Source organism: Ictidomys tridecemlineatus, chromosome 7, assembly GCF_052094955.1.
Source record: "Ictidomys tridecemlineatus isolate mIctTri1 chromosome 7, mIctTri1.hap1, whole genome shotgun sequence".
NCBI classification, from domain to species: domain Eukaryota; kingdom Metazoa; phylum Chordata; class Mammalia; order Rodentia; family Sciuridae; genus Ictidomys; species Ictidomys tridecemlineatus.
The window spans coordinates 46,860,696-46,873,999 of record NC_135483.1 but is presented as its reverse complement, the minus strand read 5'-3'; the positions used below and the strand labels follow the sequence as shown (position 1 = coordinate 46,873,999).

The following is a 13,304-nucleotide window of genomic DNA, read 5'->3' as shown; positions in this document are numbered from 1 at the left end:
GTCAAAAATCAGTGACTGTACAGTTTATTTTAAAGCTATGCTAGAGGTACGTTTAGGATGCTCTGGGAAGGAGCATAGCAGAGTTGGGATAGGAAGAGTAACTGATGCTCTTGAGGCCAGTGAATACTTTCTGGAAGAGATGACCCCTTAGTGGATTTCTGAAAGAAGAGTAGGAGTTAAGCAATCAAGTAATTGGCACAAGTGTAAAAAGTTCCATTCTCAGAAGAGCCATTTGCATATTTCAGATCACTAGCATCTATGAAATGTATATATCGAACCCAGGAATTAATGTTTTGTTGTAGATCATGTTAAGCATTTGTGGAAAGAAGGAATATAATGTTGAAGAGTAAACAGTCCTGTGAAGAATTTTGTATGTTTGCTAAGGGTTTGATAGCTTTTCTGGAAAACCATGAATAAATATTAAACAATTTTAAGCAGAGAGTAGCATGGTCATATTTTCATTTTACTAAGATCATTCTTTAAGTGATTATGAACAGATTGGGAGTTAAGAAGGCAAGTTAGAGTAGCAGCCAGCCTGTTTTATAAATGAAGTAAGAAAGCATTCCAGTTCAAAACGGCAAGTACATAAACCTAATCTGTGGGAGCCAAATAAATGCTTCAGTACACGTGTAGCTACTATTTTATAGTCTTTTTATTAGGGAAATTTGCAGTAATTTAAATGAACTTCAGGTTGTGGTTTGCAGCCCATTAATAGGATATTATAATGAAATAAATCAATATAGTCTAGAATAAGAAAGTTTGCTTTTCTCATGTGCTTATGTATATTAAATCTGGATAAATAGCAACCTAGTATACATAGAGATAATTATGTAAAATATATTTCTTACTCTGTAAGCCATGATCAAAAAAATTTTAAAAACAATTAATCCACGAGAGACTTTAAGGGAACTTGAAGTGAGATAGATGCTAGTCTTTTAAGGTGGTATTAACATGGGTCTTAGTAATGAGCCTTGGGGAAGTACAAGAGTAGAAAGAGTGGGAGCAGATGGATTCTTCTGGCATAGACAGTACTTGGTTGTGTAACCCTGAGACAGCAAATTTCAACTTTATATCATCATCCCTTTTTTGCTTAAAAATCTTAGTTCTTGTGTTTCCTCTCTGGTGATTTACCAGGTTATTTAATTAGCTACAAGCATATAAGACTTTGTGAGAATGTTATAGCCAGTTTGAGAACTGGTGCTTCAAGTTCTCTTGTTAAATAATTCTTTACTCCCCAGACTTAATTTTGCTTCTTTTTATATAGAGATACATAGGTAAAATGAAACATTCCATGTTTCAAAATCTTACTAAAAGCACAGGTCTGGAAAAGCAGACAAGTGTATTAGTATTGGATTACTCCTTCAGAGAGATTAAAAATAGATTTTGGGTCTTTCTCTGTCCCTGAATAGTATTTAGGCAGCTGAGTGATGGTGTATTTGATTGAAATAATGAATAGAGCATTGGACCTGGGGCAAGAGAATGAAGAGGCAGTGTTGTGTTTATAGGGCATCCAGTTACTCTTTTACCACATGGCATATACCAGGGAGGTATCCTGAAGTCGAGTATTCTAGCCTGGTGGTGGCATTTAAGTGTTTCTGCCAGGCATGACCTTGCCTAAGGACTTGTTTTATCTCATATCTCTTTATCCACCTAATCAATCCTCCCCTCCCCTCCCCCCTCTCCCTCTCCCCTCCCTCCCTCCCTCCCTCCCTCCCTCCCTCCCTCCCTCCCTCCCTCCCTCCCTCTTCTTCCTTCCTTCCTTCCTTCCTTCCTTCCCAGTACCTCATGCATGCTAGGCAAGCACTCTACCACTGAGCTATATCCCTAGACCTTTCTATTTATTTTGAGACAGGGTCTCATTAAGTTGCCCAGGCTAGCCCAGGAACTTGAGGTTATCCTGCCTGAGCCTCCCAAGTAGCTGGGTCTACAGGTGTGTACCCCCATGCCCAGCATATCCAATTTTAAAATGTGTTTCTATTAAGTTGTACATATCAGTATATTTTACTCCTCAGTACTTCAGCATGCATATCATTAACTCTAGAATTCAGTATTTGCTTAACAATTTTGGGTGAAGTTTACATAGAAGGACAAGTACAAGTGTCACATGTACTGTTTTGATGAATTTTAATAAATGTAAACTCTGATAAATCCTTATTAAGACATAGAATATTACCATCACTTCAAAAAATTGTCTCAAGCTCCCTTTTGAGGCAATCAGTATTCCATATTTTTTCCCTACTGTAAATTCGTTTTCCCTGGTCTAAAACTTATTATAAATAGAATTAGTTCAAACTCTTTTGAGTAGGGGGCTTTTAATCTGCATGCTATATGTAATCTGTATTTTTTTAACACTTAAAATTACTACATGATACATATTTATGTGTTATTGACTATTTTCTTTCCACTGGACTTATTTTTTAATTTTTAAATAAGTGAATTAGTGCTCCATTAAATGATTTTGACGGAGTAATTAGGCAAAAGATCAGGCTTGTAATTGCCAGTGAAAGAAATGGTTATTGAGGTCAAAAGCTGCTGAAAGGGGAGAAGGGCATAGGGTAGCTCAGTGGATGGAAGAGCATGCACTGGCCCTGGGTTCTGTCAGGGCATGGCAGGAGATGGAGGACTACTGAAAACTTAAAGGAAGAACTGAAGAACACCCAATGAATATAATTACAAAGAGGTTATTTATTGTTAATCTTGTTAGCAAAGTTGTCTCAGGGAATAATGAGAGCTGTATTCAGATTACTGTCATTTGGGAATGAAGAAAAGAGGAGGAAATGGGATAGAAAATTCTTGAAGGGTGATACAGTGAAAGAGGAAAGCTTGATATAAGTGGTCAAAAAATCACAGAACCTGGAGGTAGTTTTTGTTCTATTTTATAAAATGGAAGAGACTTAAAGATCTATCTGCTGATAAGGAGTGGAGGCAGAAATTGGCAATGTAGGAAAGAGAATAACTTGAGTTGTGCTTTATGTGAAAGCACTAGTCTCTGCCCCATTTGTAAAACCAGTTCTTTACCAGTCACTAAGTTTTTTACCAAAGGGGATGGGGGGAGATGGAATGTAGGATTCTCTGGATAGTTAGTGAAATTGGCCAGGCTTCTTCCCTGTGGGCTAGGAATTCTCGTCCTGAGATTCCACTATCCGCACTCCCCAACACACATACATTACTGGGGTTTGAACCTAGGGACACTATACCATTGGGCTGTATTGCCAGACCTTCTTATTTTTCACTTTTGAGTCAGGATTTCACTAAGTTGCCCAGGCTGTCCTCAAACTTGGAATTCTCTTGCCTCAGCCTCCCTAGTTGCTTGGATTACGTGCCACCACACCCAACCTTAAAATGTCGGCAGAAGGCAACTGGGTACACAGCATACCCAGTAATCCTCAGGCAAAGTGTAGGGGGCAGGGCAGGAGTTTTTCTCTTTTTCATGTGACTACTACATAAAACCAGGTACTGTGATGCACACCTGTAATCCCAGCTACTCTGGAGGCTGAGGCAGGGCAATCACAAATTCAAGGCCAGCTTCTACAGTCTTGCAAAACTGAATAAGTTAAACATTTCCAAAATATTAAGTATCATAAGCACAATGCCAGAGATAAATATCTGTATGTTCTCCCCCAAAACATTTACCAGACACCAAAAGCCAGTGTGGCTCATCATTTTCTTGGGCAAGACTTCATCAAGAAAATAGATTAAAGCTAGGATCTGGAGTGTTGCTCCGTGGTTAGAGAGGGTACTTAGCATACTGCATGCCCTGAGTTGATCTCCAGCACTGAGAGAGAGAGATATATACGGACACTTTGCCCTTGATTCTTCCAAAGATATTTCGGATAAGCTCCCCAAAGTAAATCCTAAGATGAAAGTCCAGAGATACAGCATTTGGTCTAGTGATTTCAGAGAAAGAATGAAACTTGAAGGGACTCTCAAGAGGTAATTGAACTTCTAATGAGACAAACCTATGTCAACAATGGATGGTGCCAGAAAATTAGCATCCTCTTTGATTATTTGAGGCTTCAGACCTCAGGAGCCCACCTGGAAGAGCACACAGGAGTTCAGAATACTTGCCTGTCTAAAAGCATATAGAGAAATCATCTTGCTTTGACTTTTTCTTTTTTGGTACTGGGAATAGAATCCAGGGCTTTACTCCTGTTAGGCCAGTGCTCTACCACTGAGCTACATTCCCAGCCAGCGATGAATTCTATTTAGAACACAGACACTGAAATCTGAAAGTGATCCCTTCTTTTGGAAAAAATAAAGTGACTTGGAATGTAAGTGCTTATTGAATATTTGTTCAATGTTAATTAGAAATGGTTGCAGTTAACTTAGAAAATGGTTTCATAGCCCAGTAAGTACATGGAAGGCTTGGTTTACTTTTCCCTCATATTTAAATTGTTTTTGATTATAAAATTAATGACTAAAATATTTAATTTATGCAAAAAAACATTAGTAATCCTTAAGCTTACTAACCAGAGTGGTATCTGTATATTTATTATGGCAGAGAATATTTTAGAGCCTTCTCTGAGGCAGGTGATAGGCCTTGTGTGTACAGACAGGAAAACCCGTTGTTCTGTGGAACGTGTGGTTCAGCAAGCAAACAGGCAGTGACTTATGTTAAAAACTTACTTAATAATGTCAGGTAGTTGCAGGTTCTATAATGAAAGATTAAAGAAGGCAAAAACAATAGAGAATAGATATATACATTATTATTTTGCATATACTTGCAGAATTATTTTCAGAAAATTGTTTCATATTTTACTATATTCTGTTTTTTTTTTTTTTAATTTTTAAAACTTGGTCATATAACCATGTCATTACAGATAGATCACACAGTCACCAAATATTTAGTTAACATTTAAACGTCTTGAAAGTAGCAGATTCAGTGCTGGGTTCTGTTAGTACACTTGGTGAGCTAAACAAAGGCCAAACTTTTTTGGTACTTATGGGCTAAATATATAGTTCTTCCTTAACTGTCTATTGCTGTGTAACAGATTACTCCAAGATTCAGTATTTTAGAACAACACCTTATTTCATGGTGTCTGAGGATCAGGAATATAGAAATAGCTTATGTGTATGCTTCTATTCAAAGTCTGTCATGAGGTCGAAGTAATCTGGAGCAAACCCAAGAGAGCTGAATTCTGGCTTGTCAATGAGAACAGCCAATCTGTATATTGGTACTTCTGGAAGGTTCAGGAATTGGTAGCATCTGATCCTTAGTAGGTGGTGGTGAAGATAACATTATAAACAGAAAGAGTAATTGAAAGTTAGTTTGAAAAGTTAACACCTAATTCTCTCTGCAGCCAGGATTATTGCTTCTAAACATTCCAAAAATTAAAAACAAAAGGATAAAGATGGCAAGTTTCATATCAGAATGGCATCAGACTTGTCAGAATCAATATAGAAGCTAGTGGACAAGGAACCAGAATCAATGTTGAAGGAAATTATATCTAGCTTAGAATTTTGTGTCCAGCTATACTGTTGATGTGTACATACAGTTAATGCATTTTCAGATATCCTGGATTTCCAGAAGTTCATTTCCAATGTCTTCTTTATTAGGAAACTAAGACCTGTGTTTCTTCATGAATCTCAGGTCTTTCACTGTCACCACTGGATTTTGGAGAAACGTGAGTCAGCCTTAGTTCCCTAAGAAATAAGACACCAGTCTGCCAGGAGAGGAGTGAAAGGAATGTCAGCATCATGGTAAAGAGAAGATGGCACCAGGCAGTGGGTCTTGTTAGAACATTCCAACAGGACATTTACTCAACTATACAAGTGTTTGTGGTTAAACAACTATGTAGAAAATAAGGCAATGAGAGGGTACAGGTATTCTAGCTAAGAGTTGTTTTTGTTTTTTTAAAGAAGTCATGGTAGGTTCCATAGTTTAACTATCAAGAGTCTATATAGATGTAATAATAACTGTGAGAAAAGGCACAATACATGTATATGGTTGAAGCAGTTAGGAAGTAGTCAGTATGTTTGTTCAGGAAACCAACCTGAAAAGCTTCATCTGTCATGGTGAGTAGTTAGTACTTATGTTTAAAATTAAGTCGTACTAGAAGTTAAGCATATTCATAAGAAAAAGAGGTAAACACCAGAAAGATGGACTAAAACATTTGAAAATGTGAGGGGAAAATGAAACAAAAGAGAGTAGGTGGTATTTTCACAAAGGGTTCAATAGTCTATAATAGACTGTTTAAACTATGTGAAGTATATATAATCATATAATTATGAAGGTGTGTATTAAATTATGTGAAAGTTTATATAATTTTGAATAAAATTAAGCTAGACTTAAAATAATAAAGGGTATTTTGTTGTTGTTGTTATTGTTTTGTTTTGGTACTGGGGATTGAATCCGGGGCACTTCACCACTGAGCTATATCCACAGTCCTTTTTATTTTATTTTTTAAATTTTGAGACAGGGTCTTCCTAAATTGCTAAGGTTGGCCTTGAACTTGTGATCCTCCTGCCTCAGGTTGCAGGGATTGCAAGTATGTGCCATCCATGCCCAGCCAGTAAAGTGTATTTATGTAAAAAGAGTTGAAACCAGGGAATGTTGCTATAGAACAGCAATAACAATTTAAGGACTAATTTTGGGAACTACTACCTAAAAATAGCATAGTACCATTATTACTGGGAAGCTCTTGAAATTAAATCAAGTTTTTAGGTTTTCATTTATTTTTGGTAGTTAAGCTTTTATATAGATACATAGCTCGCTTTTCTGTTATCGGTCTTCCTGAAATGCCTTTAAAATGAATTATATAAATTATAAAATCATGTAAATTATATAAATTCTTTCTTCCCATGAAATTTAAAAATTTGAGTTTTTTTTGGGGGTGGTGATTGAATTCAGGGGTACTTTACCACTGAGCTACATCCCCAGCCCTTTTTATTTATTAATTTTTTAAAATTTTGAGACAAGGTCTTACTTAGTTGCTTATTAGGGTCTTGCTAAGTTACTCATTCCTCAAACTGGCGATACTCCTGCCTCAGCCTGCCAAGTTGCTGGGATTATAAGTATGTGCCACCACACTGGGCTCCCATGAACTTTTTATTAAAAGAAACAATTGAAGTTAATCTGAAGATTCAGGTTATGTATTTTTAGTGAAACGTTTTATACAGAATATCTATATTTTGGTTGTGCAGACTAGCACGAATATTCAGATAGGATTTTATATCACAGTGTTTTTTAATAGATAAGTTTAATAACTTGTATGATTCTGAGTGATTATGAACTTGGAGATCTTTGTTGTTCATAGTTACTCAACATTTTGTGACTGAGGTGTGGATTGAAATTTTTTTGTGTAATATATGTAATTTTAAGTGTGTAAGTCGGTAGGTATATCCTAGTGTAGGGAATAGCCTTAATATGTATGCTCTTAGTGTATAAAGATTATGTTTGGAAAATAATTTAAGAACTTTTTCTCTGTTGGTGAGGTTTCTGTGTTTAAGAGAAAGGAAAGTATTTTCAATTTGTTTTACTTTAAAATTGAAAACAAGAGGGTTAAGCTCAGAAATATCAGGTTTTTTATTTTTTTCTCCTCTCACATTAAGAGTGGAGAAGAAGAAACAGATCCCACGGAACATCGGAGTAGGGCAAATGAGAGATTGAAGTAGAACAGGAAAAAGATAAAACTGTGATATCCATAAATTCAAAGCCCTATTAGAAACAAGAGCAGGATGGATGTGAACAATGAGATACTATATGCCAAAGATGAAAGAATTTTCATGTATCATTATCACTACTTACTCCTTTAAGATTTTTCTGCTACAGACTCACAGTTATGTATTTTTGAAATCAAAAGTAAAATGAATATTAATGAATTTGTGCCTTGGGTTTGATATTAAGCTGAAGTGGTACTCTTGATTTTTTTGTTTGTTTTCTGATGATGTATAATTTTGAAAATAAGTAACTTAAAAGTTTTAGGCATTACACCCTTTTCATAACTATAACTGTAATTACTATTTGAGTTTCCAATACTATTATGAAGAGGGAATAATTAAGAAGTTAAAGAAGCACTAATACTTGAGAAAACAAATATGTTTTTATATATGTAAAGCTTGTAATTTTCCTGATTGTAAGGAAATTTTCAGATTGTCTTAACATGTTGTTGTTTACTTTTGTTTTTGTTTTTGTATTTTTATTAAAGGTGGGAACAGAGAAAAGATCCTCATGGTAGAACGTATTATGTGGATCATAACACAAGAACTACTACCTGGGAGAGACCACAACCTTTACCTCCAGGGTAGTGTAGCATCTTAATGTATTTTCAGTTGTACTTTTTTCATACATGTAATGTTTACATTTATTTAATACAATATAGAGTGTATTAGGCTCTAAAGATAAAGACAGTAGCTGCTTAAAGTTTGGATAGTAGTTTTAGTGAAATAAAACCAATGTTATATTATCAGTGGGTTTAAATGAATGACAATAATGTGATGATCCTGTCATAATTAAAATGAACTTTTGGTTTGTTATTGAAATATAAAGTTCATTTTAGTATCAAATAAGGTATGATAATATCTTATTTGATACTAAAATGAATTTTTTTAAAATATGGAAGTCAAAATGAAATCTGGAAGGACTAGATATTTTGATTATCAAGGACAAAAAACATTTTAAGCATAGGCAGAATGTTTAGCGGGGAATGTATAATTCAAATAGCTATCAGTGCAGTATTATGAAATATTATAGAAGAATTAAAAAGTTAGTAAGGATGCAGTTTGGGCATGACATTGAAAGATAGCCTAGAAGCTTCAACATTATTTAATATGTAATAATTTTTTTATTAAAACCCTCTATAATGTAATACAAGTTCACTTATAGTCATCTTTCTAGATCATTATTTTGAACTAGTCTATTATCTCTTATGTCATTAAATATTTTGATATAACATAGGTTAGATTACTATCTATGGAGAACTGTGTATATAAATGGTTTGACTTTACTCTAGTTTTAGTAATAAGCTTATGGAAAGAATTTAGAATTGGTTTTTGAAAGGATTCTGAAATAGTTATAGTATACTTAATGACAGATGTGTGGGAAAGGTGAGAGATGCACTGAACCCTGGATGGAGCCTGAATAGAATTCTGGTTGGTAGAGGAATAGGGAAGGCCATTCTGTTCTCATGGAATATAAAAGAATGACAGTGTGAAACACAACACTCTTGGAACCAGCAGGAAGTAGTGACTTTGACTCTCAGGGAGCCCTTGAATGTTCTCAGGGGAGTGAGGCTGAAAAAGTAGATGGGTTCATTTGTATGTCATACAAAAGAGCTGTGCTAAGTGGAATGGAATGATTTCAACTGCAGTTCAAGAAGATAACTGACAGCAGTGTGACAGCAGAGGGCTAGTTAAGAAGCAACAAAAAGGGTTCAGTTCATTTAATATCCTGATATAGGCAGTGATCACAAGGCAGATTGCTTGGTGTACATTAAGCACTCTCAGTAAATGCTTATTAAAGAAAAAAAAGTGGGGGAGAAAGGGTAGTAGGATTGAAACTGTTAAATCAATGATCTCTCTTTTAGGCAGTGTTTAGAAATTATGTTAGTTATGGAATGGTAAATGAATGACAAATATTTTATAGCTAAAATATTATATAGTTTCATAGATTTTTTAAAGATTAAAATTTTATGATTTTAAATCATTCTGAGTGAAGTATTAAAATTTAAAAATTTTCCTTTTTTGTTATTTCTTTTTTTTTTCTTTTTTTCATTTGCTTGTTTGTGTGGTACTGGGCATTAAACTCAGGGTCTTGTGCAGTGAGCTACATCAATTATTTAAATTTTTATTTTAAGGCAAGATCTCACTAAGTTGCCCAGGCTGGACTTGAACTTGAGATTCTCCTGCTTCAACTTTCTAAATAGCTGGGATTATAGGCATGTGCCACGATGCCCACAGTATTTTATTTTCTTTTATTGTTTTTATTTGTGGTAGTTGGGAAAGAAGAGTTGATGATCGTGGAAGAGTTTATTATGTGGATCATAACACCAGAACAACAACATGGCAGCGGCCTACCATGGAGTCTGTTCGAAATTTTGAACAGTGGCAATCTCAGCGGAACCAATTGCAGGGAGCTATGCAACAGTTTAATCAACGATACCTCTATTCGGTAATTAGCAAATTATAGGATGTTAACTCAACTTTTTCTCTCAGGCATTTGCTCTTTTTGTACTTTAGTTATTTTCTAAAATGTTATATAGTGTATTTCAAGGTATTTCCTAGTCAGTCTTTTAATAAATAAGATTTTTTTTTTGGTAAATTTTGCATTCAAAATTTTTGCAGGTTTTGGAGCATTTCAGATTTCAGAGTTTTGAATAGGAATGCTCAACTCGTACTTTGTAAATAAGAAATTATGTACTGTGTGAATTTATCTTGTTCATTTATGGAACCTATCTGTGTGCATGAACCTTGGGTGAAACAAGGCAGAATTAAGTATTAACTATGTATCAGAAGTATGTTCTACAAGTAACAGAAATTCCCTTAAAAGGCCTGAGGTTTAGGGGCTTAGGGGCTGGGGTTGTGGCTCAGTGGTAGAGCGCTTGCCTTGCATGTTTGAGGCACTGGGTTTGATCCTCAGCACCACATAAAAATAAAAATAAATAAATGTCTTGTGTCCAACTACAACTAAAAAAAAAAAGAGGTTTATCACAGTAGAACATCAAATCTCAGGTAAGAGTTTAAGAGGAATACTGCATTGGCTTAGTAGTGCCGTAAAGTACCCAATTACTCTCTGCCTTTTAGTTCACCCATCCTTATTATGCATCATGCCTGTTTGTTTGAACATATGGAATTGCTGCCTTCTGACCCTCACTCCCACAGTTAAGCAAGAAGAAAGGGAAAGGGGAATTGTTTTAGCTGGGTTTTATGTAGCAAGTTCTTGCCTGTTTAGTGAGGCATACCCTCGACCTTCTGCCTATACTCAGTAGCCAGAATTTGTCACTTTACCAATTCAACTAAGGGATTGAAACAGGGAATGAAATATTTCTTATGGATACATTGCTATCTCAAACAAAACAGTGGGTTGGTTACCTAGCTAGGAGTAAAAATGCTCATGGAGTACAACTAGCAATATCTGTGAAAAGAATAAAAAATATCCATCAATATACTTTATCATTAGGAAATTTTTTTCAGGTTATTATTTTTATATTCTTTTAGAATTTAAGAGATCATACATTTTCTTCAGAACATATTTTTAGTTGCAATCATAAGCATACATGGAAAAGTTTTTTTAAATGTTTGAATATATAAAAATACTAAGTAAAAATAAAAGTTCATTTCTATAAAGATGAATCTGGAGTTTAATATTGGCTTTATTAAAGGACATTTATTTTAAAGAGTACTGTGATAGTTGTTGTGTTTTTAAACAAATAATATTGCCTCATTTAAACATCATTTATGTGCTCTTTGACCATCTCATCTCACCCTTATAGATGATTATAGAAGGACTAGGAGATACCGATATCAGTGTAGTATTTCTAAATTGTTTTAGTAAAAACCTAAAAAGCTTATCAGTTGATAGGCTGCTCTTAACGACGTATTTAGAACTCTGTGTCTTGAAATTGATATACATATCTTCATCTTTATTAAATTTTTTAAGAATTATAGATTCTGCCAAGTGCTTGGCTTATTTCTGCTCTTCTGTTAAAATGCTGTTATTTGATTTTTTTCTCTCAACCCCTTCTCCAATCAGGCTTCAATGTTAGCTGCAGAAAATGACCCATATGGACCTTTGCCACCAGGCTGGGGTAAGCTGATATGACGTTGGTAAAAATGTCTGTAAGATATGTCTATATCAAATACTTATTAAATGCTATGCTCACTTTATTTATTTAATTTTTAGAAAAAAGAGTGGATTCAACAGACAGGGTTTATTTTGTGAATCATAATACAAAAACAACCCAATGGGAAGACCCCAGAACTCAAGGGTATGTTTATACTTACTATAGTCATTTTGCATGCATCTGTAGATAACAATCAGTGAGTCCTGAATCCTTACAAAATATTCACCTTGTGATTTTAACTTTTCTCTTTTAGCTTACAGAATGAAGAACCTCTGCCAGAAGGCTGGGAAATTAGATATACTAGGGAAGGTGTTAGGTACTTTGTGGATCATAACACAAGAACAACAACATTCAAAGATCCTCGCAATGGGAAATCATCTGTGTAAGTGAAAACCTGTTCTCCTTAAATGCTGCTTAATGAAGACATGAGGTCCAGTCTCTAGTGTAGCCTCAGTTTAGCAACAAATTTTACCTTTTGGTTCAAGAAAATGTGCACAAGTCATAAAATACCTATCTTTGTTCTGTCCTGTACCAGAATAGATTTGGCATGGAATTCCTTAATTACATTATATTATATATAATAAAATAACTGACAAATATATGCATAGTAGTTGCTACATTCAAGGATTATCCCAAGCACTTTATATATATTCATTTTTCTCTTGCGTTTGGAGTAGATATTGTTATTCTTCTTTATCAAGTAAGGACACAGGTATAGCGAGTATACCTACCACCAAGTTATAAGACAAGTAATAGAGCTGTTTCCAGAATCTGTGCTCTTAGCTCTTATATCATACTGCTGCAAAATGAGGGTGAGATATTGAACAAAACTGAATTTCCCAAATAGATTCCTGAAGTAGTGGATAGATCTCTTCTTCATCCTTACTCTGAGGTGTTATGTCTTTGTATCATTAAGAAAATGAAAGCAGTCATAAGAAGTCTTTTGCAAATTTCTTCACATCTACCTGTCTCCCAGCACTCATCCTCCATCTTTCTTCTTTGTTCCCAACTTGAGAATATCTCTAGAGCCCAGCTATATCTTATTACTTCTAATATTGCCATGTTGGTTTATTTACCATTGTCTGTCACCTGGAGAGTATAAGGGTCCTTGCTCTCTCTGCTTTCAACTCACACCTTCTGTGATGTTATATTATTCTCTATATTGAAGGAAAACTTTTTTTTTTTTTTTTTAAATAAAAAGTCATTCCTTAGACTCTAAACTCCTGGCAATGATTTTCATGTGAATTAGAGTAAAAAAGCAGTTTTTAAAATGGCTTCTAAGGCCTTGTAGAATCTGATCCTTTTTAACTTTTAAACTTCATCTCTATTTTCTCCTCATTGACTCTGAACTAGCTCCATTGGCCACCTAGCTATACCTTGAACATCTTAAGCTTCCACCTCTGAATCTTAGCCTTTATTCCCTCTGTTTGGTATGTTCTTTCTCTAAATACACATATAGCTTATGCCCTCTCTTTTTGTGTTTTTGCTCAAATGTCACTGTCTATGAACCCTACACTCTTTTCA

At 34.8% G+C, this 13,304-nt stretch overlaps 1 protein-coding gene across 7 annotated transcripts in view; it reads left to right on the top strand.

The window, feature by feature from the left end:
• The window catches only part of Wwp1 (WW domain containing E3 ubiquitin protein ligase 1), a 105,298-nt gene that overhangs the window by 62,204 nt on the left and 29,790 nt on the right, over nt 1-13,304 (top strand). For all 7 annotated transcript variants that reach the window (XM_078016943.1, XM_078016946.1, XM_078016945.1 and 4 more), the window contains 5 exons: nt 8,148-8,243; nt 9,934-10,108; nt 11,690-11,744; nt 11,840-11,924; nt 12,034-12,162. In XM_078016943.1, the coding sequence (XP_077873069.1) occupies nt 8,148-8,243; nt 9,934-10,108; nt 11,690-11,744; nt 11,840-11,924; nt 12,034-12,162 (540 nt within the window). The remainder of the gene's footprint in view (nt 1-8,147; nt 8,244-9,933; nt 10,109-11,689; nt 11,745-11,839; nt 11,925-12,033; nt 12,163-13,304) is intronic.